Raw genomic sequence first — 25,325 nt, forward strand, 5'->3', positions numbered from 1 at the left:
CCAATGACATCGGTGAAATTGTTTGTTGATTTCAGGTTAGTTGACAACTCAACCAAATGTAAATGAAAACTAGACGTTGAACTGATGTCTGTGCCCAGTGGGTTATTATATCATCAAAAAATAGAACCTTTCTGTTAATACACACCAAAACAGAAAACACTGACCAACACTGATTCATTCATTTTGAAAAAAAGCTTTACTTGAATATCGACATTTTCTCAGAAAGTATAAATAATGATTTTAAAAGATTGATTTCCATTTAATACAAAAATAATACATCAAAGAGAAAATCACTTTGTCTGTCATCTACAGTTGAAAGTGGCCCTGCATGCCCTCTGGTTAGATGGCAGTGGGATGTTTACAACAGATTGAAACAAGGTAGTACACAATAATAACAAGGTAGTGACCTATTGAAAGGGAGTCTGTATGTGCCTACACCAGAATATGGAGGTGGAGAGGGTATGACTTCCATTTAGAAAATATAATATAAAAATAATTATTCAGAAAACAAACAGACAGTCAAATGCAGGCTACACAAATACTCATGATAAAAACCAGATTGTTTGTAACCTGTCGTTGTTTTTCTGGACCCCCCTGGTGGATTGGGATTGCAAAAGTAACTAATATTGTTTGTGTGGCTGGGTGTCCAACACTCCATAACATTCCTTAACCACTGTGGAATCCAACCTGATTACAACGGTTGCTGTCACAACAAGAGGTGCTTTCATCTTCTACCCCTTCACAAATTAGAAGACCCATATCACTGTTTTGCTTGCAAATACTTGTAAATATTGTCATTATGATTATATGATTTATGACGGAGAATATATGATTTTAAAACGCTCCAATTCCATATGTGTCTTTAAATGAGGAAACGTTGGGAATGAGGAAGTGGAAGGAGAGGGGATGGAGCCTGAGAAGGCTAAAGTCCCATTCCTGAAGTTCACCTGAACCCTATGCGCAAACATCAGTCAGAGAGAGGTCTCCCAGGAAGGCAGGCAGGCAGGCAAGGGATTGGGACTATGTGTGCATCCTAAATGGCACCCTATTCCTATTTTGTGCAAAACTTTGAAATAGTGGATTATATAGGGAATAGGGTTTGGGACAAAGCTATAACTAGGTTTGAAGGCATACAGTGAATATTTCAGTCAACCCTCACACAAGGCAGACTTTGTTTATGATGTCATGGCACGCTGACTCTCTCTTCAGAACGAAACATGGGAAATGGGTGAAAGAAAAACACCCAAAGTGTCCAACTGAATTTCTGTCTACTGTTTATACAGGATCTACTGTACATGTATATAAAAACAAAATAAAACTTTGGTGTAAGGTTTTGTGTCGTGTTGCGGGCAGCTCTGACAACAGAAGCAACATGAGGGTCACTAAGTTCATAGAGTAAGGATGAGTCTCATAAATTCCTCTGTCTAAGTGTGGAGTACTGTACACGTTTCAGTCTTCTGAGGCTTCATATGCACTTCATATGCACATTGCAAAGTCCTTCAAAATTCTAAAGATTGTCATATCTTTCAATCACAGTTTAAAAATGGAACCAAATAAAAAATACAAATATATTGTCTATTATATTTCCCCCGTGTTGGGAAATAACAAAGGTTGAAATCCTTTAGACACATAAACAAAGTTATAATTATTGGCACTATTGACTGTTCAGTACAGAAAATCACATTATGAAAAACCAATATGGAAGACTCCTTCAAACAGAACAGATATATGGTATATGAAATATCTATCTACAAAAACCTATACAGTTGCTCAGGACAAGGTTAATATGATTGTCATCCAGTAGTTCTGATAGTGGTGCATGGACGTTGATAATATACAGTATAGTGGGGATCAGATTATTCAGATCTGTCATTATGAGTGGGCACTGGGCCAGATGGAATCACCCAGTCCCCCATACACTCCTTCCCCACCACAGCCCAACATAGCTGTGCCGACTGAGGCAGATTGTGTCCTCTCAACTCAGCATCCATATATCTTCATCTTTCCACATCGCATCACAGTATCATGTTAGTTCTTCATGGACATCCACTCCACCAGTCTTATTCTTACATACCACAGTGTGTCAGGCATAATGTGAAGATCCATTTGTTTTGTTAGAGAAATGAATACTGTGTTCACAAAATTGGTTGTAGTGAAAAATCATACATCCTTGTTGATCCTCTGTATGTCAGAGGAAATTCAGTTTCTCCTCCCTTCATTTGGGTGTCTATTAATGCAAACCTGCAGTGTTCGTTTCTCTCCCCATCTCTCACTCCTCCCGCCCTCCACCGCCGCCACTCTGGATTTATTGACTGACTCATTGTCCAGTGCGCTGTTGCCAGTTATTAGGAGTTGTCACAGTTACCACAGTGAGAGGGTGGAAAAATGTGCTCCTGTTGCTAGGCACCAAGGAAGTCAGGTGCGTACTCTCACCAGGCTTGAAGAGGACACTGCAAAAAGAGAGAGCGAGAGAAAGGGGAAACAAACATCAGAGTGAGCACATCACACAAATAAATTAAGAAAATCTATTCAAAAACACAAGAACCATTTTCTGGTGAGGATGTATTTAATATGTGGTGTCATGATAATAGGTCCCATTTCTAAAGTCCCCTGGGTATCAGATTCAGATTGGATGTAAACGGCCTACCTACGCCACACCTGACTAAATACATTCCACATTCTTCTTCCGCTTCACTCTGAAAAGCCTTGTTACATTCAAATGGCCTTTTGGAGATTGTGGAATTTATTTTTTCCTTTCTCTCAAGGGGTGCAGGCAGTTGACCAGCAAACAGCCCTACCTGATAAAGGTGGCCAGCTGCTCAGACCACAGTCTTTAGACACTGTGCTCTAAGTGGAGGTGAGTTTAACATGGGGTGGGAGGAGAGGGGGGTCCTCAGCAAATACGAGAGTTATAAAGCCTCAGCATGTTGGTCATGTCATGAGAAGAGCCTACTGGTCTCTCTGCACCACCCAGTCCAAATAAAGGCCTGATAAGAGGAGAGGCAGCCTGGAAGAGCCTGCTAGCTAATAGCTGTCTAAACGCTGTCTGGTTTAATTGCTGGTCCACCTATAAAGCTACAAGTATACCATGATACCATCAAAGCATAGCTCAAATCTAGAAACCAATATGTTGAGGTTTATTTGCTTTGCTCTGAAAAAACATTACTGATGGCCGTCTTAGGTCTCGTTACTCAACACATTACACAGGGTCAATGTAGAACAATGGGTCCTACATATATATCAAACCAAAGGCAGCCAGTCAGTATCTAGTTTAACCACTCTATCAAGGGGACAGGTAGCTTTCAAGCCAATCGGAGCATCTGCCAGAATGTTGTCCTGTGCGAGACATCTCAGCCCATCAACCCAATGAGCAGTGACAGTGCTGCGGCCGGGCGACATCAAGTGCTCTGTCTCAGGCAGCGTGGGAAATTGAGCGTGTGAAAGCAAAGCACCGAGGAAGGCATTTCAAGCTAGAGCGATCACTGAGACCAGGGAGAAGTAGGAAAGAGGAAGAGCTGTAATTACAAAAAAGACCCCCCCCCCCCCCCACAATAGCAGGGAAGTAAGTAGCAGGACACAAGCCTCCTGAACTTTGATTAACAGTGGGGTTCATTTCCTGATCAGGGGACTAGGTCTGGCCAGGGATTGACCGGCCTGTTCTCTCCCCAATGGAGAGGAAAGCGAAAAGAGGAATCGTTAATCAATTTAAGTTCAGGATGAGGGCACAGGTGATTGATTGGTCCAGCCTTTCAAAGGAAATAGGAATTCTGAGGAGTATCCATACACCCGACTCCTTGGGCCAATGATTGAGATTTGTAGTCCACATGCTCTGACAAAATCAGAGTGAACTGAGTACTAGCGTCAAACACAGCATCAAAGGCAGAGCCAGGCAAAACATTAGCTGTGAAACCGTTAAGTAAATAAATACAGGTTGTATTAATCCAAATCTCATTGGTCTGATCTCATATTGGCCGTCATTGACTTTACAAGCATAAGAAAGGTAGTGTGTCTTGATTGTGTGAGTTAAGGTTCCTGTATCAGTCTGTATAAACATTAATTTATGCCTATAAAGTAATGGAAAGCACACACATGTACTATGCAAAATATGGTATATTGCACACAAATATTCATTCGAATGTTCTTGGCTTTGGGACAACAACACATCCCATTTGGACGAATTCACTGTGCCAGTCCAGTTAAACTAAGTTAGCCTGGTCCCAGATCAGTTTGTGCTCTTGCCAACTCCATTGCTGTAATTTTCAAGACAAACATAGTTGGCATGATGGCACAAACAGACTGGCACTCAGGCTAAAACTAAGTGATTTTATTGAGTGACCGTACTAAGAAAATAGTATTTACCCAGGAGAGACCCCCCAGTTGCACCATCTTGTTTACGGTAGAATCCTAATGTAACAGGGATTAAACAAGTCAACACACAATCACAACTCACACACCTAGTGTGTGTTCCAAAAGGAATCCTATTCCTTACATATTGCACAACTTTTGCCATGAGCCCTATGGGCACTGGTCAAAAGTAGTGCACTAAATAGGGAATAAGGTGCAATTTCAGACATAGCCCTACTGTATCTATCCTAGTCTATCAGCCTACCGTATCTATCCTATTCTATCAGCCTGCTGTATTTATCCTAGTCTATCAACCTACTGTATCTATCCTAGTCTATCAGCCTGCTGTATTTATCCTAGTCTATCAACCTACTGTATCTATCCTAGTATATCAGCCTACTGTATCTATCGTAGTCTGTCAGCCTGCTGTATCTATCCTAGTATATCAGCCTGCGGTATCTATCCTAGTATATCAGCCTGCGGTATCTATCCTAGTCTATCAGCCTGCTGTATCTATCCTAGTCTATCAGCCTGCTGTATCTATCCCAGTCTGTCAGCCTACTGTATCTATCCTAGTCTGTCAGCCTACCATATCTATCCTAGTATATCAGCCTGCGGTATCTATCCTAGTCTATCAGCCTGCTGTATCTATCCTAGTCTATCAGCCTGCTGTATCTATCCTAGTCTATCAGCCTGCTGTATCTATCCCAGTCTATCAGCCTACTGTATCTATCCTAGTCTATCAGCCTACCGTATCTATCCTAGTCTATCAGCCTACTGTATCTATCCTAGTATATCAGCCTACTGTATCTATCCTAGTCTGTCAGCCTACTGTATCTATCCTAGTATATCAGCCTACTGTATCTATCCTAGTCTGTCAGCCTACTGTATCTATCCTAGTCTATCAGCCTACCATATCTATCCTAGTCTATCAGCCTGCTGTATCTATCCTAGTCTATCAGCCTACTGTATCTATCCTAGTCTATCAGCCTACCGTATCTATCCTAGTCTATCAGCCTACTGTATCTATCCTAGTATATCAGCCTACTGTATCTATCCTAGTCTGTCAGCCTACTGTATCTATCCTAGTCTATCAGCCTACCATATCTATCCTAGTCTATCAGCCTGCTGTATCTATCCTAGTCTATCAGCCTACTGTATCTATCCTAGTCTGTCAGCCTACTGTATCTATCCTAGTATATCAGCCTACTGTATCTATCCTAGTCTGTCAGCCTACTGTATCTATCCTAGTCTATCAGCCTACCATATCTATCCTAGTCTATCAGCCTGCTGTATCTATCCTAGTCTATCAGCCTACCGTATCTATCCTAGTCTGTCAGCCTGCTGTATTTATCCTAGTCTATCAGCCTACTGTATCTTTCCTAGTCTATCAGCCTACTGTATGTATCCTAGTCTGTCAGCCTACCATATCTATCCTAGTCTATCAGCCTACTGTATCTATTCTAGTCTATCAGCCTACTGTATGTATCCTAGTCTGTCAGCCTACTGTATCTATCCTAGTCTGTCAGCCTACCGTATCTATCCTATTCTATCAGCCTGCTGTATTTTTCCTAGTCTATCAGCCTGCTATATTTTTCCTAGTCTGTCAGCCTACTGTATCTATCCTAGTCTGTCAGCCTACTGTATCTATCCTAGTCTATCAGCCTGCTATATTTTTCCTAGTCTGTCAGCCTACTGTATCTATCCTAGTCTGTCAGCCTACTGTATCTATCCTAGTCTGTCAGCCTGCTGTATTTATCCTAGTCTATCAGCCTACTGTATCTATCCTAGTCTATCAGCCTGCCGTATCTATCCTAGTCTATCATCCTACTGTATCTATCCTAGTCTATCAGCCTGCCGTATCTATCCTAGTCTATCATCCTACTGTATCTATCCTAGTCTATCAGCCTACTGTATCTATCCTAGTCTGTCAGCCTACTGTATCTATCCTAGTCTATCAGCCTACTGTATCTATCCTAGTCTATCAGCCTACTGTATGTATCCTAGTCTGTCAGCCTACCATATCTATCCTAGTCTATCAGCCTACCATATCTATCCTAGTCTATCAGCCTACTGTTAGTGAGTGCTCAGTTTGGGGAGGGGGTTGTGTGTCGGTTGTGAGGAAGATTTGGTGTGTTAGTAGATAAAGAAATGGATCAATCAGATCTCTAATGGGAGGCTTGCACAAGATACAGTACAAAGCCTCAAAGCTTTCCAACTTACATTTAGAACAAGCTATTTTAGTTTAAATGCAGCTTATGACCGCAATTTATGCAAACATCTCCCAGAGAGTAGCAAAAGTGATTATTACTAACATTATACATGCACATGCTCTAATACACAGAGAGGTCAAATATCGCAGATGTACAGACACCGAGGACAGACACTGAGGACAGATACTGAGGACAGACAGAGAGGGGAGACTGTATTGACTGAGTCAGGGCCAGGGCCATGGGGGAGGGGCCTGATTGTGGCCTGTGTTAGGTGACACTGAGTCATGTTATTGACTGACCTGTTTGCTGGATGACATGGAGCTAAGAGTACTGAGGCTGTTGGCGTCTGTCACAACCATGGCTGAGGGAAACCGTGACTGGTGGGAATACTGCGGTGGCTCCTGCTTATGAGGGTACACTGCCAAAGACAAAGACATAGAGAGAACGTCTCATTGTTAATTTTACCCCAATAGATTCACCTTTATTAATGGGTTAGCAATAGGTTTAGGATTAGGGTTAGGATTAGGCTACATCTGTACATGCTGAAATGTTGTTTTAAGCTCTCTTGCCAACTCCTTATGGAATTGTCATGCTAAACATGGCGTGTCAATCAGTGAAAAGGTGCTGGCAAGACAGCCGACAAATATCTGGGACAAGGCTATATTGGCATTATATCCCATCTATGACATGGCATTAGCAACCGTTTAGTGCTTACTAAGAGGCAGGTACTGACTGTGTGAATGAGTCACGGTGGCCATGAAGGGCTGCTGGTTCATGTGGCTGGGGGACTGCTGCATCAGGCCATGCTGGTGGGGACTGTGGAGCTGCTGGGAGAACTGCACCGGCTGCAGCGCTGCAAGGCTCCCTGCCACGCTGTTGATCACCGGCACTGACTGGGACTGCGACGTGTTCAGACCTACAACCACATAGAACTTAAGTTATTTGGCTCATATCAAAAGCATAACAATACAAGCATGACTATATTTGCAATGCAGTGCATTACTTTTGACCCCTATGGGGCCTGGTTAACATTATTGCACTATGTAGTGATTCAGGTGCCAATTGGAGCTCTACCATTGTGTACATACGAACATAGAGGTCATACGAGAATATGTGCATAAAGAGAGGAGAATAAATGGGCAGTTATTACAGTAAGAGAATCATTTGTGGAGACATGGGGAATACAGAGCACTGGCTGGTTGGTTGATTGGTTGGTTGACTCACTCTGTGCGATGGTCATGACTCCAGAGAGAGGCATGATGAGGTTCTGTGTCTGCTGGTGTGTGTGGTGGGAGCTGTGGATGTTGGTCAGCGTGCTCACAGGTGGCAGACCTCCACCTGACGCAGACATCTAGAGAGAGAGACACACTAAGAAACTTAGTGATACCATTCTGGACCAAGAATGAAGTCATGTACTGGCAATATCCTAAATCTAACATGCTAACTAGATATAAGGATGGTTAAATCAGTAATATAGTAAAGCATGGCGATCACTTTAGAAGTGAAACCAAATGTTCTCAGCAATGCAGCTCACACAGATAAATGTTGAGTTAGTTCTGCTGCTTTTGTCTAACACTGTGCTTGTGTAACTCCAGTCATCTACAGCGAGCAAATAATGAGGAAAAAATAAATACAAAATAATCCAATAATGAAGCATAAAAGCACAGATTGAAGGTAGTAGTGTGTATGCATGTGTGTGTGTGCGCGTGTGGGTGTGTGTGTGTTCATGCACGCAACTGTTTTCACATTTCCTGCCAGCTGCTCTGAGAGGAGGGGATGGTCAGACAGTGGATTCGTCTCAAATGGCACTATATTCCCTATATAGTCCACTACTTTTGACCAAAGCCCTATCGGCCTTGGTTAAAAGTAGTGCACTATATAGGGATTAGGGTTCCATTTGGGACTTAGACAGTCATCTGTACGGTACCCATAGATAACAACCTGTCTGCTCTGACCTTTTCCACATTATACTGACCGGCTCTCCCTTTGAAAATCGAACTTCCTACTGACAGGAGAGGATGATATATGCACTATGAATCATCAGGGATATTCTCACTAAATAAATATTGTGATGTTCAACTTTGTTGGATTTAAACAACACAAATCTGGTTAGTGCCATAATATCATTATTATTCTGATCCTAAGAATACGATATCATCGTTTTTTGGGACCAGCGTTCAAGAGAATGTCTGAATGTACGGTACTGGCCAAGTTTCGCTTTCACCAATCAAATATTGGAATAGGACAGAGGGCTGAGTTTCTCCCCTCTAGCTCCCTTTTCTGAATGTAGAAAAAACATTGAACATAATCAAGTGCTGTCGTCATTTCCATGGCAGAGAAAGCAGTGCTGAGCGCTCCACCCTCCACTTCTCTTTACAGGGCATTTAATCAATAAGCTCAGAATGTTTCTTTGTCAAGTATATTGGCTCAGCTCTGGACCTGCCCAGTTGACTTTGGTGGTGAAGGCTGTACTGTATGTTAGGCCTCAGCCATGGCCTGCCACCTGTCTCCACTTTCCACTGAGAGCAGCACAATGCTCTAACTGTTGTTCCCTACAGACTGTTCCATGGGAGTCTGGCTCAGGGACCTGCTTTATATGTCTATGGTTGCGTTCCAAATCTCACCCCATTGCCTTATATAGTGCACTACTTTTGACCAGGGCCCATAGGACTCTGGTCAAAAGTAATGCAGTACAGAGGGAATAGGGTGCCATTTGGAACGTACCTCATGTTAAACGCAGCCCTGGTCCTTATCTAATCAGAGGCTAGGAGGGCCCAGGTGTGTTACTCACCATCTTGGCGTCAGGTGACAGCAGACTGTGGCTGGGGTCCAAGCTGCCCGGAGACACCTGCTGTAACACCGACTGGCTGGTCGCCATGCTGCCGTGGTGACTGATGGTCGTCGAGGAGCTGACCTCACCGGGTCCCTGTTGGCTGTACCGCACTGGTGAGAGAGGGAGAGAGAGAGAGAGAGAGAGAGAGGGGGGGGGGGGAGGGAGGGAGGGAGGGAGGGGAAGAGAGAGGGAATGAGAGAGAGAGAAGGATGGAGGGGAATAGAGAGAGGGAGGGAGAGAGAGAGAGGGATGGAGGGGAAGGGAGAGAAGGAGACGGAGAGAAAGAGTGAGAGAAATTGAGAGATTGTTAGATTGAGAGTTTGTTTCTTGACCTAACAACATCTGTGTCACACAGGATAACAGTATATAGGGCAGAGAGATACAGTAGCAGGCCTCTCAGTATGACTAAGTGTGCTGTGTCCAAGCAGTCGCTCCAACCCACCAAACTCACCTGCTCTTTGACTCAGACAGGGAGAGCAGAGCAAACACACACACTGACCCCTCCACTGGTGCTATCAGCCCAGCTCAGCCAAGGCCATTCAGTGTTTACAATACACCGTACACCAGCCCCCCATAACCCCAGTCCTAGACTTTATGAACTCATGCACCAATTTTTTATTCAGGGGAACCCATTGAGACCAGGGTCTCATTTACAATGGTACCCGGAGGACAACAATACAAATAACAAAACATCATCAATAAAAACAAAATAAACTACAAATTAGAGAATCGACACTACAGCTTCAAACATCACAAATACAATTATTTACATTTGTTCCAAACAGTTGCAATTCAATTCCGACAGTTGCAATTAAATTCATTCAACATTCAAGTCCTAAACTGCCTTAGAGGCACCAGAGAGTCAAAATGTAGGGAGTTTTGTAGGCTATACCAAAAAATGGGGGGCACTAAAACTGAAAGCAGATTTACCTAGATCGGTGCGTACTAGAGGAAACTTGAAAGGTAACCATCCCTGTGAACGGATTTGGTGTCTCATGTTTTGTATTTTAACAGTGAAGTGAGTTAGGTCGGAAGCTTGTGTAGTAGATCTTTTAAACAAAAAGGGTGTAATGAACTTTAATGAGGACCAGTCAACCTTTTGATACAGGATGCAGTAATGCGTGTTAAAACTGTCATGTGATAAAGCAAAGGGCACTATGGTAGATGGCCTCCAAAAGTTTAAGAGTAGTGGCTGTTGCATTCTGGTAAATGGTGTCTCCATAGTCAAGAACTGGCAGGCAGGTTGACTACAATCTGCTTCCTGCTGTTTAGGGAGACGTATGATCTGTTTCTTTAAAAGAAGCCTACTTTACACCTCAGCTTCTTGCCTAGCTCATCTGTATGTTTTTTAAATGTCAAATTATTGTCAATCCAAAAGGCCATATATTTATAGTCGGCAACCTGCTCGATGAAAGAACCAGCCAATGCATAAATGCGTAAGCCATCTGAAGTACTTCTATGAGAATTAGAAAGCAGCAAACCTTTCGTTTTTCCTGCATTAAGTACAAATTTTAAATCATCAAGGGCTTTGTGCAAGGCAACACAATCAGATTGCAGCTCCAACATAGCCTAGTCAGCCGTAGGGGCAATAGCGTGCATAACAGTGTCATCTGCATACAGATCAATGTTACAGGTTTTTTCAGATAGACCAATATTATTTATATAAATAGTAAAGAGGACAGGTCCCAAAATCGACCCATGACAAACACCTTTAGAAATATCGAGGTTCCTTGACACCATCAGAAAGCACACATTGTATTATGTCTGGCAGACAGTTCCCAAACCACTTGCAAGACACCTGGCCGAGGACCATTTCAGACAACCTTTAAATGAGTAGGGGATGGTCGACAGTATCAAAGGCCTTGGATAGGTCTATAAATATGGCAGCATAGTGATTCCTACCCAGCATGGAAAGGATCTCTCTGTGCCCAGGTAAAGGTATGGAAGTGAAGAAATGCCTTCTACATACAGTATGTCATCAATAGGGAACCCTGTCATGTTCTCACCTATCCTTCCACTGTCCAAACACTTAGTCACTGAATTATGTGACATCACTGAATGACCCATCTCTTAATCCCGTGTCTAGACCCCTTGTTGTCTCCCACCTCCGGGGGCCAAAGGAATGCTGCTCTCCTCCTGTCAAATGGATGTTTGCCAATCCTGGCCCCCTTTGATACCAACAGAGCAAACATTACACAATTACAACCAATGTCAAACACATTCTTATCCTGTAGTCTCAGTCTCACACAGAGTCTCCCTCCCTCCCCCCTGCAGAGCAGAGCAGTGGGCTGTGACACTGGGCCAGTCTCAAATGGCACCCTTTTCCCTATATAGTGCACTATTTTAGACCAGGGCCCATAGTAGTGCACTATGTAGGGAATAGGGTGCCATTTGGGACAGTGTTTACTCTCAGATCCCAGATCTTCCCTGGGCCCTCTGTCCCTGACCCACGCATGTCACACTGAGTGCCCTGGCTGCCACTGTCCCAGATAGTCACAGACAGTCACAGACAGTCACAGGCAGTCACAGACCGGGGACACCAACCACCATATGTCTGCCATAAAATAATGGAAGATCGTATCTCACCCAAAATAAAGTTTATCCTTAGCAAAAACATGATCTACTGCCTGGGGGAATACAACTAAATCAGACCAAAGAATTGATCATTTTCATCTTGACTGTATTTCATCCACTAACAACTAACATGTTGTCCAGTCTGTCCAGGCAGGCCACAATAGAACCACAGACAGACCTCATATTGTCCTGATGAACACACTAGCAACCCCACAGCACTCCACTGTGTCTTGTTAACACTGCTACAGGACAATAATGCACTCCATTGGGCCCATAACCACCATAGCCTCACAATGGCAGAGGACTCATACACAGGCATTTATCTCCAAGCTGGGCAACCTGTAAAGTGTCAAGGGAGTGAGGTGCTATTCAAGCCAGTTTGTCTCCCTGTGTCAGGCAGTAATTGTGGCTGCAGGGAACCCTAATCCCATTAAGGAAGGCTTCCGTCGTCTAGTTGGTGTGAGGCTATTGGTCATTTGGAAGGAGGAGAAGGCCTCCATTTCTGGGACACCAGTGGGGCGGCCAGCAGTGTTATTGGGATATTATAAAGACGCTGTCAATATAGCTTGAGATGAAGAAATCTTTCTTCTTCAAGATAACATTATATTGCAGAAAAAACAACCCAAATTTTAAACAACTACTGTACTTTTGTCTGCAAGACATTTGACCAGTTTCAGACTGTGTCCCACATCTGCTCTTATTTACATTCTAAAAAAGGTAGCTATCTCCCCTATATCACTCTCTAAATTGTCATCTTAAATATTGGGGAGACTAGAAGTAGACCAGGGGGAGGGTGAGAACCCTGCGAAGGGGAGTGATAGTGTAGGCAGCAGGGAGTTGCAGCAGGCTTAAAAGGCTTCAGTACTCTATGTGACCCATGTAATATCAAAGCCTCTCTCCCCATCCCCAGGCACTGGTAATTGTAACTCCAGTGCATATGAGAGACCTCCCGGGTCTCTGCAGGACGTAGCAGGCCTTTGTACCTCTCTGACCAGGCTGGGGCTAACCTGTGGACAGAGCAGGGCCAGGCATAGGGCAGGCCTTGCCTCTCTATCCCTCGGCCAGGCCAACTCCCACATAGCCTGGGGTGACACAAGGCATTGAGGCAACACAACCTGCTCACTGTTTTTCCCTCCTATAATATATGGTGTTTTACTCTCACTGTTGTTAAATCAAATCACACTGTTTTCAGAGGATTACCAAATGAACGGAACGTGCCCATCACACTAGTCTACCAGGTATTGAACCACACTCTCCTTACTGCCGTCTTAATCTTACAGCTAAAACCTTTCCAGTGCGTCAGATTAGGTTGGAGATTCCTGAATCAGCAGGCTTTGCCGTGTGAGAGGAGGGAATAGTCTTCAGAAAAACGAGATATCAGCAGGTTATCAGGCATTCAATTCAATCTCTTAGCACATTCTGGTGAAAAAGATGCTACTGTTGCTGAATTATCTGTGCTGATTGGCCCATCAACGTTTCTATCTCAACTTTGATGCAGGTCAACATAAAGGAAGTCCTATTTAGAACCTAGACAGAAGCAACAAAAAAGAAAAGCCTCCCACCTCTATACTTTGTTGCGAGATGTATGAAACTTGCTCCCCATGCTCAGCTTTCAGATTCACCCTCAAAGTGGCCGAAATGTTAATCTTTTAACTTAAAATAAAACAATGACTTTTTCATGGTCAGCGAGCGTTACGCCTTTTCTTTTTCAATGATAATCACATTTTTAGGTTGTACCTCGACTCACGTTGGTTGAGCACCCTCCACTTCTTTCAAAGAAATAAACCTGACAACTATAAACAACACAACAGTATGGTCACGACATCCTTTTCACATGAAGTATGGTAAAACACAGACACACACGTATTGGCATCCGTTTGTATTAGAACAGGGTTGAATTCCAATTGCCTGTTCTCATCTTTTCTATAAAAGCACAGGTTGTATGGTTAAGTGAATGATCCAAGGGGAAACTACAGCCCTAAAAGTATCATGGCTTCAGACACAATGGATCCTTCAGCTGATGAAACAGTTCGATTAGACCAACAGTATGTGTGCATCACCTATTTACATATTTAGACGTGACTAGTAACAGAAGAGATCTATACATTTGTTTTGTTTGGTCTTTTGCCAAACATTGACAGTAGAATAACCTCGTCTGTCCCCAAAAAATACTATTTCACTTTGTTGCCCATTTTGGCCAATCAAGTTACCTCACCTTTATCAACAGAAGTAAGAGAATCAATGAAAACTCCAGGAGTAAGAGGTTTTCTTTGATGTGACACTTTAGTGACCTCCCACACATTACTATTGTAGTGGCGATAGCTGGACGGGGGGTTACCCACACACACCTCTCTATAGACTGGAGCACAAGGGGTCATCAGTCCTGTCTGGCCAGAAAAGAGCCAATACCCCAGAGGACAGCTCATGCTGCTCTGGTCTGCAGAGCGCCCAGCCCCAGCCTCCCTCAACCACTATACTGACGCCCCATAAAGGTAAGGAGGGCTTTAAAACAGACCCTCCCCAAGGCCCAGCTGAGATAAAATAACCTAGGTTACAGTCACTGCAGTCTTCTAATACACCACAAACAACTGGGACCCCTGCCAGGCTGGGGTATAGAGAGGAGAAGTCAGGGGAGCCCCTTATCGAAGGCCTGGGAGATGTAGTAGCCAAGGATTTTAATTGTCCATCAAGCATGCATAATACAGTCCGTGGCCTAGCAACACGATGAGGCAACCTGCTGGGGTGCTATTGTCAGGCCAGGGGCTGACAGTGAAAAACAGTCGATGCTGTCGGCAGGACACCTTGTAAGCAGGCAACCGAGGACTAGGGGGAGCAAAGTAGCTTCTGCTTCTGACCCTTACCCTCTCCCTCTCTACAACCAGCCCCTTCTCCCTCACCTCCACACAAGCCTACCACTGAACCTGCCTCCTCACTTTGCAGCCTGAGGTCAATGCTTGGTCAGGTGTGCTGGGAAAACCCCCAAGCAAACAGAGCATGGGCTAATGGGCCCAGTATAACCAAAGGTAAAAGAGCAACCCGAGGCAAACGGCTTGTTGTTCTAGAGAGTTGACCTCGTGTTCTAACATGAAAGAACAACACGAGGCTTTGATTGAGTTTCTCCAATCATTGTTTTTATGGTGGTTTGCGATGGCACTGAGGATAATGCTATGCCAAGATATCAGCTCCATTTTATGTCTTATAGAGGCCGAGGTAGATGGCTAAATTGCACTGAGTGCAAACAGCATTATGATATCAAACGGTCAGTTCATTGGATTTCCCATTTACAACTTCAGGAACTTTGTTGATCCCCCAAAAGTCACAAGCAACCGACTGACCTTATGCTTTTATGAATGTGGAAGTAGTGGTTGTAGGTTCAGCTACTGCTGAATCCCTCCGTGACCCTGCCCTGACCCTGGCCTGTCACAGGACTGCTGCTCTTTGTGCCACTCTCCTGCTCCTGCCTGCCTGCCTGCCTGCCTGCCTGCCTGCCTGCCTGCCTGCCTGCCTGCCTGCCTGCCTGCCTGCCTGCCTGCTTGCCTGCTTGCCTGCCTGCCTGCCTGCCTGCCTGCTGACTTTGGAGTGGACATTGCAGGTACAATGTGGATTGTTCTCAGTGTGTTTTTAAAGATCATTATAACAATGACATTTTCTCAGCTCCCTAAGTCACTCTTATTGATCACTTGCCCTCTCTCTTCTCTCTCCCTGATGTCATCAACCATTTTTCTTGCCACTTTTCACTCTCGCTTGGGGATGGAAATAAAATCATCCAAATCTTTTGCCAACCATTGTTCTTTAACTGTCAAAGGCATGTCCCTGATCAAGATGCCATAGTGATTAAATGGACTCAGATCATGGCTGAGACAGGTACAGCAAGAGGAAAGACCACATTTGAATGATTCCATTGTTGTGTAGTATTATATTAGATATAATAGCAGAGTAATGTACTGTGGTATGCATGTGATGTGGAGACGCTACCTTGCATCTTACTAGGGGGGGATGCGCTGATCTGGGAGCTGTGGTGGTGTGGGGAGCTGTGGCTGTGAGACAGGAGAGGGTTCATGCTGTGGGTGGGTATGGGGTAGGCATCCATCGCCAGCTTCTGACGGAAGGCCTCCTCCTTACGACGGTTGGCAAACCAGTTATAGACCCGTACCTCAGTGACCAGGTTAGAGCCCAGCCCATGCGCTTTAGACGGAGACACCCCTCTCTGAAGACACTCAGCCCTATAGGAGGAGAGATTGAAATATTATCAATGGAATACAATGGAAAAGAACAAAGGGAAAACATAATGATAGTTGCATTGGAATGATAGTTGGATAGTGTAAACAAAGAGAGACATTAAAACCTGTCAAAATCATTCTAAGCTAAGGCCATGTGCTGCAGTAATGATGGCGTTAGTATCAAATAAGATGTGCCAAACATTCAATTATTCAATGAGAAAACAAAACTATATCCCAAATGGAACCCTATTCCCTATATAGTGTACTACTTTTGACCAGAGCCATATTGGCACCAGTGCACTAAATAGGGAATAGGGTGGCATTTTTGACGCAAGTCAAAAAGGTGCAACTTTCTCATTCTCCAAAGCCTCCTCCCCTCACCTGTTGCACTCCTCCACCAGCGCCTCCCGCTCCTCCTTGCTGGGGTTCTTCTGTCTTTCATAGGCCTGGTAGAGGATCTGTTGGGATGCAGGCCCCCATTTAAAACGGTTCCGTCTCATTTTCTTGCAGGAGGGTTCAGAGCCCACCTCCTCCCCTTGCTGCCCCATGCCCTGACCCGGAGGGTTGAACTCTGGGAAGAAAAACAGCACCTGATCCTGACCGCCTTTGTCGGTCATATTGCTGTCAGAACCTTGCACTGCCTGGTTGAATTCTGGAAAATAAGAACAAGGTACATTGATACATCTCATGTCACATAAAACATTGTATTGGGGGGAATGGAGACAAAATAAACCAATAACACAATAACAAGAAATAAGACATAATTTAATGAGGGACAATTGCACAATAGTAGCCTAGGCCATAATGATAAATCAGACACATTTGAGGCATAGGCTTACTGGAATATGTTTCTGACCATATGTAGAGCCGAGATATGAAATTTATTTTCATGCACATTGTGTTGTGGATGACCATTAGAATTATGACGCCCAGGCCAACACACCTCTGTGCCTCTAACTGTATTGAAGGCTGTGTGAGAAACTCAAATATTAACTTACGTCTGAGAACTTCCCGCTGTTTCCTGACATACCAGGTGTAGAGCGCCGCTCGCTTCTGAGTTTTCATGGGCGTGCCTTTGTTGAGGTGCTGTGAGAGGTGAGACTGATTTAGCCCGGTTACATCCACCACCTCACGTTGTGGTATGTTGTGCTGTTGCATGTAGCCTTTGATCATGCGAGCGGCACGCCAGGGGTCCTCACTGCGGTTACATAAAACACATACAACAATATTCACTTCACCTTGCTAAATCCATGTTATTCGTTCTATTAGAACCCGAATAGTGTTATGTGTATAATGGCCTATAGGTTGTGGTGCTACATTAGCACTCACACTAATAGCACTGCTAATCATCAGCTAAATAAGTTCCTAACCTAGCTACAGCACCTAGCTACAGCACCTATCTACAGCACCTAGCTACAGCACCTATCTACAGAACCTATCTACAGCACCTATCTACAGCACCTAGCTACAGCACCTAGCTACAGCACCTAGCTACAGCACCTAGCTACAGCACCTATCTACAGCACCTAGCTACAGCACCTAGCTACAGCTACAGCACAAGCATTTATTTCCCTTGGTTTATTCTATTAGACTTCTTCGCCTGATGTTATCCATGTTATCCCCAAGTTTTGGGGGGTTGGGTCAATTGTTAATAAATGACTGTTAATCATTATAAAATAATGTACTTTTTACTCCATACATTTTCCCTTACACCCAAAAGTACTCTTGAAAGCATTTTGAATGCTTAGCAGGACAGGAAAATGGTCCAATTCACGCACTTATCAAGAGAACCTCCCTGGTCATCCCTACTGCCTCTGATCTGGAGGACTCACTAAACACACATACTTTGTTTGTAAATGATGTCTGAGTGTTGGTGTGCCCCTGGCACTAGATTTTTTTTTTTATCCAAAAAATAAGGTTTGCTTAATAAGAAATTTGAAACGATTTATACTTGTACTTTTACTCTTAAGTATATTTGAGCAATTATATTTACTTTTGATACTTCAGTATATTGACAACCAAATACTTTAAGATTTTTACTCAAGTAGTATTTTACTGGGTGACTTTCACTTTTACTTGAGTCATTTTCTGTTAAAGTATCTTTACTTTTACTCAAGTATGACAATTGGGTACTTTTTCCAACACAGGTGGTTTCATAATACATTCAATAACCTGAAAATACTCAGAATCAGACCTATTTTCAATTCAGTGTATTTACTGTAGCTAAGAGGCACAACTGAAAAATTAGAAAATCTAAATCCTAGACCTTGGCCTATAACTGATCCACAGTTTTTGAAACGTCAATATTTCATAGCGAATGTGAGATATCAAGGATATAGGATACAGAAATATATTACAAATGTTACCAAATTAGGCTATCAAATGATCTAAACTCCACGAATTGGATAGGCCTAGAGTACATTGGTTTAGAAGTGCAGAATTTTATGTCAGCTGAGTCCTACACACTAACGTTATAGCCTACATTTTCCCATTTGGACAATATGCCCATAGGCCTAATTAAATTCAGACTGAATAATCCCAGAATCGAGTGTGAATCAAATAAAATAAATAAGTGATTTGGTAGAATAAAATCATGGTGTTTGGTTAAATGTAGGAAATTGATAATACATTGATAAGAAATTGAAGAAATTGATCAGTTCAGGGCTTCCATCCAAAATCGCATTTAATTATCGAAGAATACATTTGCCCATGGGGTAAAATCATCTGAATTATTCCAATGCTTCAATTATATCAATAATAAACACAATTGAATTGCACCCATCGATGACAACGCAATAGGACGCTTTATGTCTATAAGAAAATGTATTTCAAACTATTTAAAAGGCCTAGCCTATATGCGCAGCGTGCTCTAAAAGATTGCAGTGAAACTACACTTACTTAGCCTAAACCATCGCAGTCATCTCAGATTAAGTATGGACTTCACATGGGTAATTGTTGCAAATCTACACACAACTGTTTGTTTTGGAGAATTAAGTCTGCGGGTTTATACGTTGGTTTAGATGTTGGTTTATAACTTTCGACAATGAATAACCAGATCTCCATTCACTCTAATCATACGACACTGTGTATCTTTCAGTTGATGATTTATAGAATACAATTAATAATAACTTAACTACACGTGGGTTAGTTTTGATTTTCTGCAGGCCAGTTGATAATGTTACTAGCGTAATGAATGAACATTTATAAATGGCTTTTAGAAGATAAATTAAGACAATAACAACATTTACAAAGAGTAAGGCCTTTATAGACTACATTCATAAAACAAAATAATATTTGCTTTAAGAAATGTTGGAATATTTCGCAAGAACATTTTTATTATTATTATTATTAGAGCCTATATGTAGTGCAACATTGCATCCTACGTAATAAACAAATACGTTGATGTGAATTAACTTTCTCATCTTCCATTGCCAGATATAATCTAGGTGAGAGAGATCGAGTAAAATAAATATAAATAGATCTCGTTAAGTTTATATTTTGCTAAGGGGAAGAAATAATAACCCGTGTGGATAATTAGTAAAAGTACTATTGGCGCGTTATTTTCATTTGATAACATAAGGAACATTGAGACCTATTGCCAGGCGCTTGATATGTAAATTAAAATACGTTTTTACACTAATTTTGTCATCATTCTAAAATACAGACACAATGCAGATACACTTCTGAGTTTTGCGGTCAGGCAAGTAGGCTATAGTTTTCATGGGCCACGCTCTGAAAATTAATTCTGGAAGAAATAACTTTAACAGGCAGATAACCCTAATTGTTGTCCTAATTTGCCCTAATTGTTGTCCTAACTTGCCAGACAATGTTAAATATAAAACGCTTTAAATGCACTGAAATGACACCTACATCTAAAATAAGTAGCCAAATAAATAATACAATATTATTTTGGTTATGAGCCTATACGCTACACATTCATTCGGTAATGAACATCCCTTAATGTGTGAAATTAAACATTTAAAGTTCTATTCACTTACGCTAATATTCGGTCAACTTCTTCCCTCTGTTCCGCTGCTTCCTCGGTGTTAAGTGACTGGAGTTCTTTCAGTATAGGTGGGGTATCGAAATCGTCCCCGTCCTCGGACCCCTCATCTCCCGACAGTTTGCCCTTACTGTGCCCATTGGTCAACGTAAGAAATACCGGCTTCGAATCATTTCCGTTGATTTTAGAACTTGGCGGAGACATCTGTAGATTCTCCAATTTAACTCCAAAGCCATTCGGGCTAGGGTCCATATCGTCCAACGCTTGGATCAGAACATCTTTGGTAACTCCGGAATCTAACAAGGCGCTCAAGAGCTCCTGTTGGAGAGATGTCAACTTGGACACCATTTTCGAGAACATTAAAAAAAGTTATATTCTGAACTAAAAGGGAAAGGAAGGTTGGGGAGAAGAAAGATCTAGAAAATACAAAAAAAGTCCGTTCTCCCCTCCTCTCCTGCTCCAGTGGTTATGTGAATTCCCTACTCCTGACACCTGCTCGGAGAATCTGGTTCACTTCCCAGTTGAGAAGAGTGATATAATTTGCCATGATGCTTTCGGAGGGCAAGGAATATAAAACATGGTAATTTGTGGGCTGGCTGATGGGGCCTTTATGCAAATCATAAGAAGAAGGCTGCACTGACTAACTGAAGCAGGTAGACCTGACGGTGTTTACACTGCAGAGCTGTTGCTTTTATTGGCTCTGCTTATCAGCAGCACAACTTTCATGAACTTCGGACTGTTGTATAAAGACTTTGGTGAAAGAGGAGGGATGGTATACTTGTGATAATAATAATACTAATAATACTAATAACGATAATAATAATACATTGTAATTATAATAATATTGTATAGACAATATAAGATATTATTAATTATAGCATTTATCTTATCAACTTTGTTTATTTTAGTGGTTCTCTTTAAATTCAACAGAAAAACATGCAATGTGACAAATTCTAAATGATTCACCTACTGTATAAAAGGTCTGTCAGTCTTGGGCTTGTGTTTTTGTTTTCTATATCTTTCTCATACGCTTTATAGTCTATAATAATATCTGACCCTTTTAAACCCCTATTACAGTGAGTTTTTTTTTCATATATATCAGAATAAAGATTAGAGGAGGAGCCCTTCCGTGAACAGATCGGCGCTGTGATCATGGCCATAGTTCAAACGCTCCAGAAGCACAATGGCACGCTGGGGGACGCACGAGATTCACGGGGCGAACAAGCAGGTGCTGCTGATTATCCTAGTGGGCCTACATCATGGGGCAGGTTCGGTGACCTGTAGGACGGGGAAAGCTAAACAAAGAAGTAGGCTACTAGTGAAGAGTTGGTCGCTATAGTCATAAGACCAAAATGTCGCCTGATATGATTTTATTTTTAATGTAATATTAATAAATGTATTAACATTGTTCAACAAATTGGTTAACAATATGTTCATTTTATCATATCTGATACAGTGGTATTACCTGACAATAATTATACAGGCCCTACTGTCAGTGTAGTATCAATACTCGTGGTTGATCATTATATGACCAGAGGACAGAGCAAACCTAAGGGAATTTGTCTGCAAATAATGTTTACATTATGCCTATGTTATGCCCCATGTCATGTCAGGATAATGCTCATAAACTAAGACTGTACTGAATTGTATTACTTAGGCAATTCCTAAATATATACACGTTTTCTTTATAAATATATATTCATTATTGTAGGTCTAGGCCTATACACTATATATACAGAAGTACGTGGACACCACTTCAAATGAGCTGTTGCTGGCAGGTTGAAAAAAATTGCGCACACCGCCATGCAATCTCCATAGACAAACATTGGCAGCCTTACTGAAGAGGTCAGTGACTTTCAACGTGGCACAGCCATAGGATGCCATCTTTCCAACAAGTCAGTTCATAACATTTTTGCCCTGATAGAACTGCCACAATCAACTGTAAGTGCTGCTATTGTTAAGTGGAAACGTCTAGGAGCAACAACAGCTCAGCCATGAAGTGGTAAGCCACACAAGCTCACAGAACAGGACCACTAAGTGCTGAAGCACATAGGGCATAAAAATCGTCTGTGCTTGGTTGCAACACTCACTACCTAGTTCCAAACTGCCTCTTGAGGCAACGTCAGTTGGGAGCTTCATGAAATGGGTTTCCATGGCCAAGCATCCACACACAAGCCTAAGATCACCATGCGCAATGCCAAGAGTCAGCTGGAGTGGTGTAAAGCATGCCGCCATTGCACTCCGGAGCAGGGGAAAAGCGTTGAATCTTGCTTCCAATGGATGAATGTGAGTTTGGTGGATGCCAGGAGAACGCTGCCTGCCCAAATGCATAGTGCCAACTGTAAAGTTTGGTGGAGGAGGAATAATGGACTGGAGCTGTTTTTCATGGTTCGCACTACGCCCCTTATTTCCAGTGAATGGAAATCATAATGCTATAGCATACAATGACATTCTAGATGATTCCGTGCTTCCAACTTTGTGGCAACAGTTTGGGGAAGGCCCTTTCCTGTTTCAGCATGACAATGACCCCATGCATACAGAAATAGTTTGTTGAGATTGGTGTGGAAGAACTTGACTGGCCTGCACAGAGCCCTAACCTCAACCCCATCGAACACCTTTGGGATGAATTGGAACACAGACTGCGAGCCAGGCCTAATCACCCAACATCAGTACCCAACCTCACTGATGCTCTTGTGGCTGAATGGAAGCAAGTCCCCGCAGCAATGTTCCAACATCTAGTGGAAAGCCTTCCCAGAAGAGTGGAGGCTGTTATAGCAGCAAAGGGGGAGCAACTCCATATTAATGCTCATGATTCTGAACGAGATGTTCAACAAGCAGGTGTCCACATACTTTTGATCATGTTGTGTATCTTATAAAGAATCTAGATCATGATGTTTGGGGGCAATTCACAATGTCCACATACTTTTGGACATGTAGAGTATTTTATAATTTACCATTTTATATTGTAATATTATAATAGATATATATACTGTATATTGGTGGGAATGTGTGAATGGGTTATGTCCTCATTGAATGTCAATTTGTTTGACGGTTTTGATATCGTTCATCGTGATCTGTTACACCATTACAACAAACGTAATACTAATATAGAAATATACTTTTGTTTCTTCAAACATGCATATGTCATGTGAAATAATATAAGTATTATTGTTTTAATTACCCACAATCCTCTAAAATCAGAGTCACGTTCCAAGATATGAAATTAAAGATGATTAAAACCAAAGACTTCAAATGAGTTCAATCACTCTATTGTCTCTCTCTTTGGTTATCCACATGAAAGATACTTACATTTTGAGCAACATATTTAGTTCGATTTATTCTAAGATAGTTTTTGGTAAAATGAAAGGAACAAATAATTTAAACAATTTGCACACATTCAAAATATATATATTTTGGGGGTATCTTGACACTTTATTGAGACAATTATGAAATGACAAAGAGACAGGTGGGAAAAGCAGGTTGGGTGGGAGGGTTGGAGCGGGGATTTTAACCCCGGTCTTCCGTGGGGAGAGGGGTAACGTTTCTCATCCGGGTGCGTTATCACTAGACCAAGTGCTCTGCACGACCTGCGTTCATTTTTATTAACTATATGTTGGTTGTTGTTTTTTTTTGTCAATTTCAATTCACTCCTGAATAATTTTTTTCAGTGTGGTTAACTGGGTAAAATTCCACCGAAATGTGCCATTTTACTGCCTAAATACTATCTTAATCTGTCTAAATAAAGCATTGAAAAAATAAAGGTGAAATTCCACAAAAGAATATTCTCCATTGACTCTAATCGTGAATCAATATTTAGGCAATAAACCATTTGCATGTCTAAACCATTGATTGTTTGAGAAACACCGTTTTTGTGTTTTGGTGCTGCTATTTACATGTACTGAAACCTTCAAAAATGGTTTTTATGACACTCTCTTAATTAAAGACACCAATATTAAGGTTGAAGAACCACTTTGGGTGTTTAAGTTATAAAACATTTAACTTCAGTTTTAAAACACATTCTGTGCATCAAAACACTTACATTGGGTTTAAACACCATCCAAACAGCAGATCTCAGCTTAGGTGCACTACTTCATGGTTTCATTACACAATCATGGTGTTTTGAGACTTTCTATTTTGACAGTATAGTGACATTATCATCCATTCATGATTTGTCTTTGTTTTTCAAAATTGCATGTCTTTTTTCTGCTTTAAAGTGCTTTGAGATTCTTTATGTAATGAAAAGTGCTATAAAAGTTGAATACATTTTTATTATTATTAGTGTAAAAAATAACTCAATAGGAAAATAAAAACAGGTATGATTGTAACATTTCCTGAAGGTCATTAGTGAAGTGATTCATGTTTGTAGATGCTGGAAATGACTAAGGTGCTGGTTCCTATTATTTTCACATGCCTCCAAAAGATCTGTCAACTATTAACAACAAATGATAATAATCAGCAAAAACTGTTTATCCAAAACACAGTGCATCATCTGGCTTGGCTGTTATGAAAGAAGCAGACTGTGTGTTGGAGCATAGCAGATAACACTGACAGACACAGGATTCTCATATGAGTTAGTGACACAGGCAGGGACAGTTGGGCAACAGAGACAGGGACCATGTCTGTGTCCCAAATGGCACTGTATTCCCTATGTAGTGCACTACTTTTGACTACACTGCACTACTATGAGGCCGGGTCAAAAGTAGTGCACTCTATAGGGAATAGGGTGTCATTTGGGATGAAGACCATCAGAGGAGGTCAGCAGTAGTCCTATTACAACCTCAGTCATATGCAGTGCAGTGGCCTCGGAGTTTGGTCTTCAAACCACTTCAGTATAACTATCTATATTTGGTTGTACTTTGGACTGTTATGGATGGTACCACTGACAACTGTTAGAGTATTCATTAGAATATTGAAATCAGATTCAGCTGAAATAAAAGGACCACCACACCGAAGGTTATGCAAATCATTACCCAAAATATATATCAACGGGGCCTAACAAACTGGGATGCAAATTGAAAACAGTGAGATTATTCAGGACTGCTTCCATAACTCTTGGGAGTTGTATGAAACAACATAGATAGAACAACAGTAGCACATTCATCCACATAGTTTACACGTCAATACATATTGTATGTGGT

General features: G+C 42.0%; 1 protein-coding gene across 5 annotated transcripts; it reads right to left on the bottom strand.

Moving 5' to 3' along the window:
* Positions 1-177: 177 nt before the first annotated feature.
* LOC106581182 (hepatocyte nuclear factor 1-beta-A-like) lies at positions 178-20,753 on the bottom strand. Of its 5 annotated transcripts, none has more exons than XM_014163063.2 (10): positions 20,183-20,753; positions 17,183-17,382; positions 16,566-16,836; positions 15,952-16,187; positions 9,349-9,500; positions 7,782-7,908; positions 7,273-7,473; positions 6,857-6,975; positions 4,360-4,404; positions 178-2,450 (listed from the first exon to the last, which is right to left on the bottom strand). In XM_014163063.2, exons 1-10 carry the CDS (start codon positions 20,545-20,547, stop codon positions 2,430-2,432), a joined length of 1,737 nt encoding a protein of 578 aa, XP_014018538.1. In that variant the 5' UTR covers positions 20,548-20,753; the 3' UTR covers positions 178-2,429. The 5 variants fall into 5 exon arrangements, with proteins under 5 accessions (XP_014018538.1, XP_014018537.1, XP_014018539.1 ...); XM_014163062.2 differs by having other exon boundaries at positions 15,940-16,187; positions 20,183-20,751; XM_014163064.2 differs by having other exon boundaries at positions 7,291-7,473; positions 15,940-16,187; positions 20,183-20,750.
* Positions 20,754-25,325: the final 4,572 nt, after the last annotated feature.

The sequence above is a fragment of the Salmo salar genome, chromosome ssa20 (assembly GCF_905237065.1).
Source record: "Salmo salar chromosome ssa20, Ssal_v3.1, whole genome shotgun sequence".
Lineage (NCBI taxonomy): Eukaryota > Metazoa > Chordata > Actinopteri > Salmoniformes > Salmonidae > Salmo > Salmo salar.

Coding starts and splice junctions, on each gene's coding strand:
- LOC106581182 (XM_014163062.2), bottom strand. CDS start 20,547: ATGTTCTCGAAAATGGTGTCCAAGTTGACATCTCTCCAACAGGAGCTC. Junction 7,474..7,781: donor AGTCATGACCATCGCACAGA/GTGAGTCAACCA, acceptor ATGTGGTTGTAG/GTCTGAACACGTCGCAGTCC. Junction 2,451..4,359: donor AACTGGGGGGTCTCTCCTGG/GTAAATACTATT, acceptor CTCTTTTTGCAG/TGTCCTCTTCAAGCCTGGTG.